The 329-nt window shown below is 62.6% G+C and overlaps 1 protein-coding gene across 1 annotated transcript in view; it reads right to left on the bottom strand.

The window, feature by feature from the left end:
- The window catches only part of NLRC3 (NLR family, CARD domain containing 3), a gene marked incomplete at its 5' end in the record, with an annotated part of 10,510 nt that overhangs the window by 3,632 nt on the left and 6,549 nt on the right, over window positions 1-329 (bottom strand). The window contains one exon of the mRNA XM_010134707.1: window positions 179-262. Within this exon, the coding sequence (XP_010133009.1) occupies window positions 179-262 (84 nt within the window). The remainder of the gene's footprint in view (window positions 1-178; window positions 263-329) is intronic.

Raw genomic sequence — 329 nt, 5'->3', positions numbered from 1 at the left:
GGATGAAGGTTGCATCATCTTGCTCTGGCCACAGCCCATTACCTTCCTCCCCTTCTCCAGGGGACATGGGGTGGGAGAGGTGTGGGGAGGGTCTGGTGTGGTGCCAGGGGCTCTGAGTGAGGAGACCGGGCTGGGTTCTGCTGGACAAGCAGGAGAGCAGGCCTGCAGGGGGACTTACTCGAGGCTTTGCAGACTGTGGTTCACCTTCAGAGCTTCAGCCAAGGCGACCGAGCCGTTGTCTCCCACTGCGTTGCTGGAGAGTCTAAGGCACAAGAGGAAGAGCAGGCGTTACCGGCAGGCGGCCGTGGCCAGCCGAGCGATCGTGGCGC

Source organism: Buceros rhinoceros, unplaced genomic scaffold (assembly GCF_000710305.1).
Source record: "Buceros rhinoceros silvestris isolate BGI_N320 unplaced genomic scaffold, ASM71030v1 scaffold21734, whole genome shotgun sequence".
NCBI lineage: Eukaryota > Metazoa > Chordata > Aves > Bucerotiformes > Bucerotidae > Buceros > Buceros rhinoceros.
This window is presented reverse-complemented; position numbering and strand designations above follow the sequence as displayed.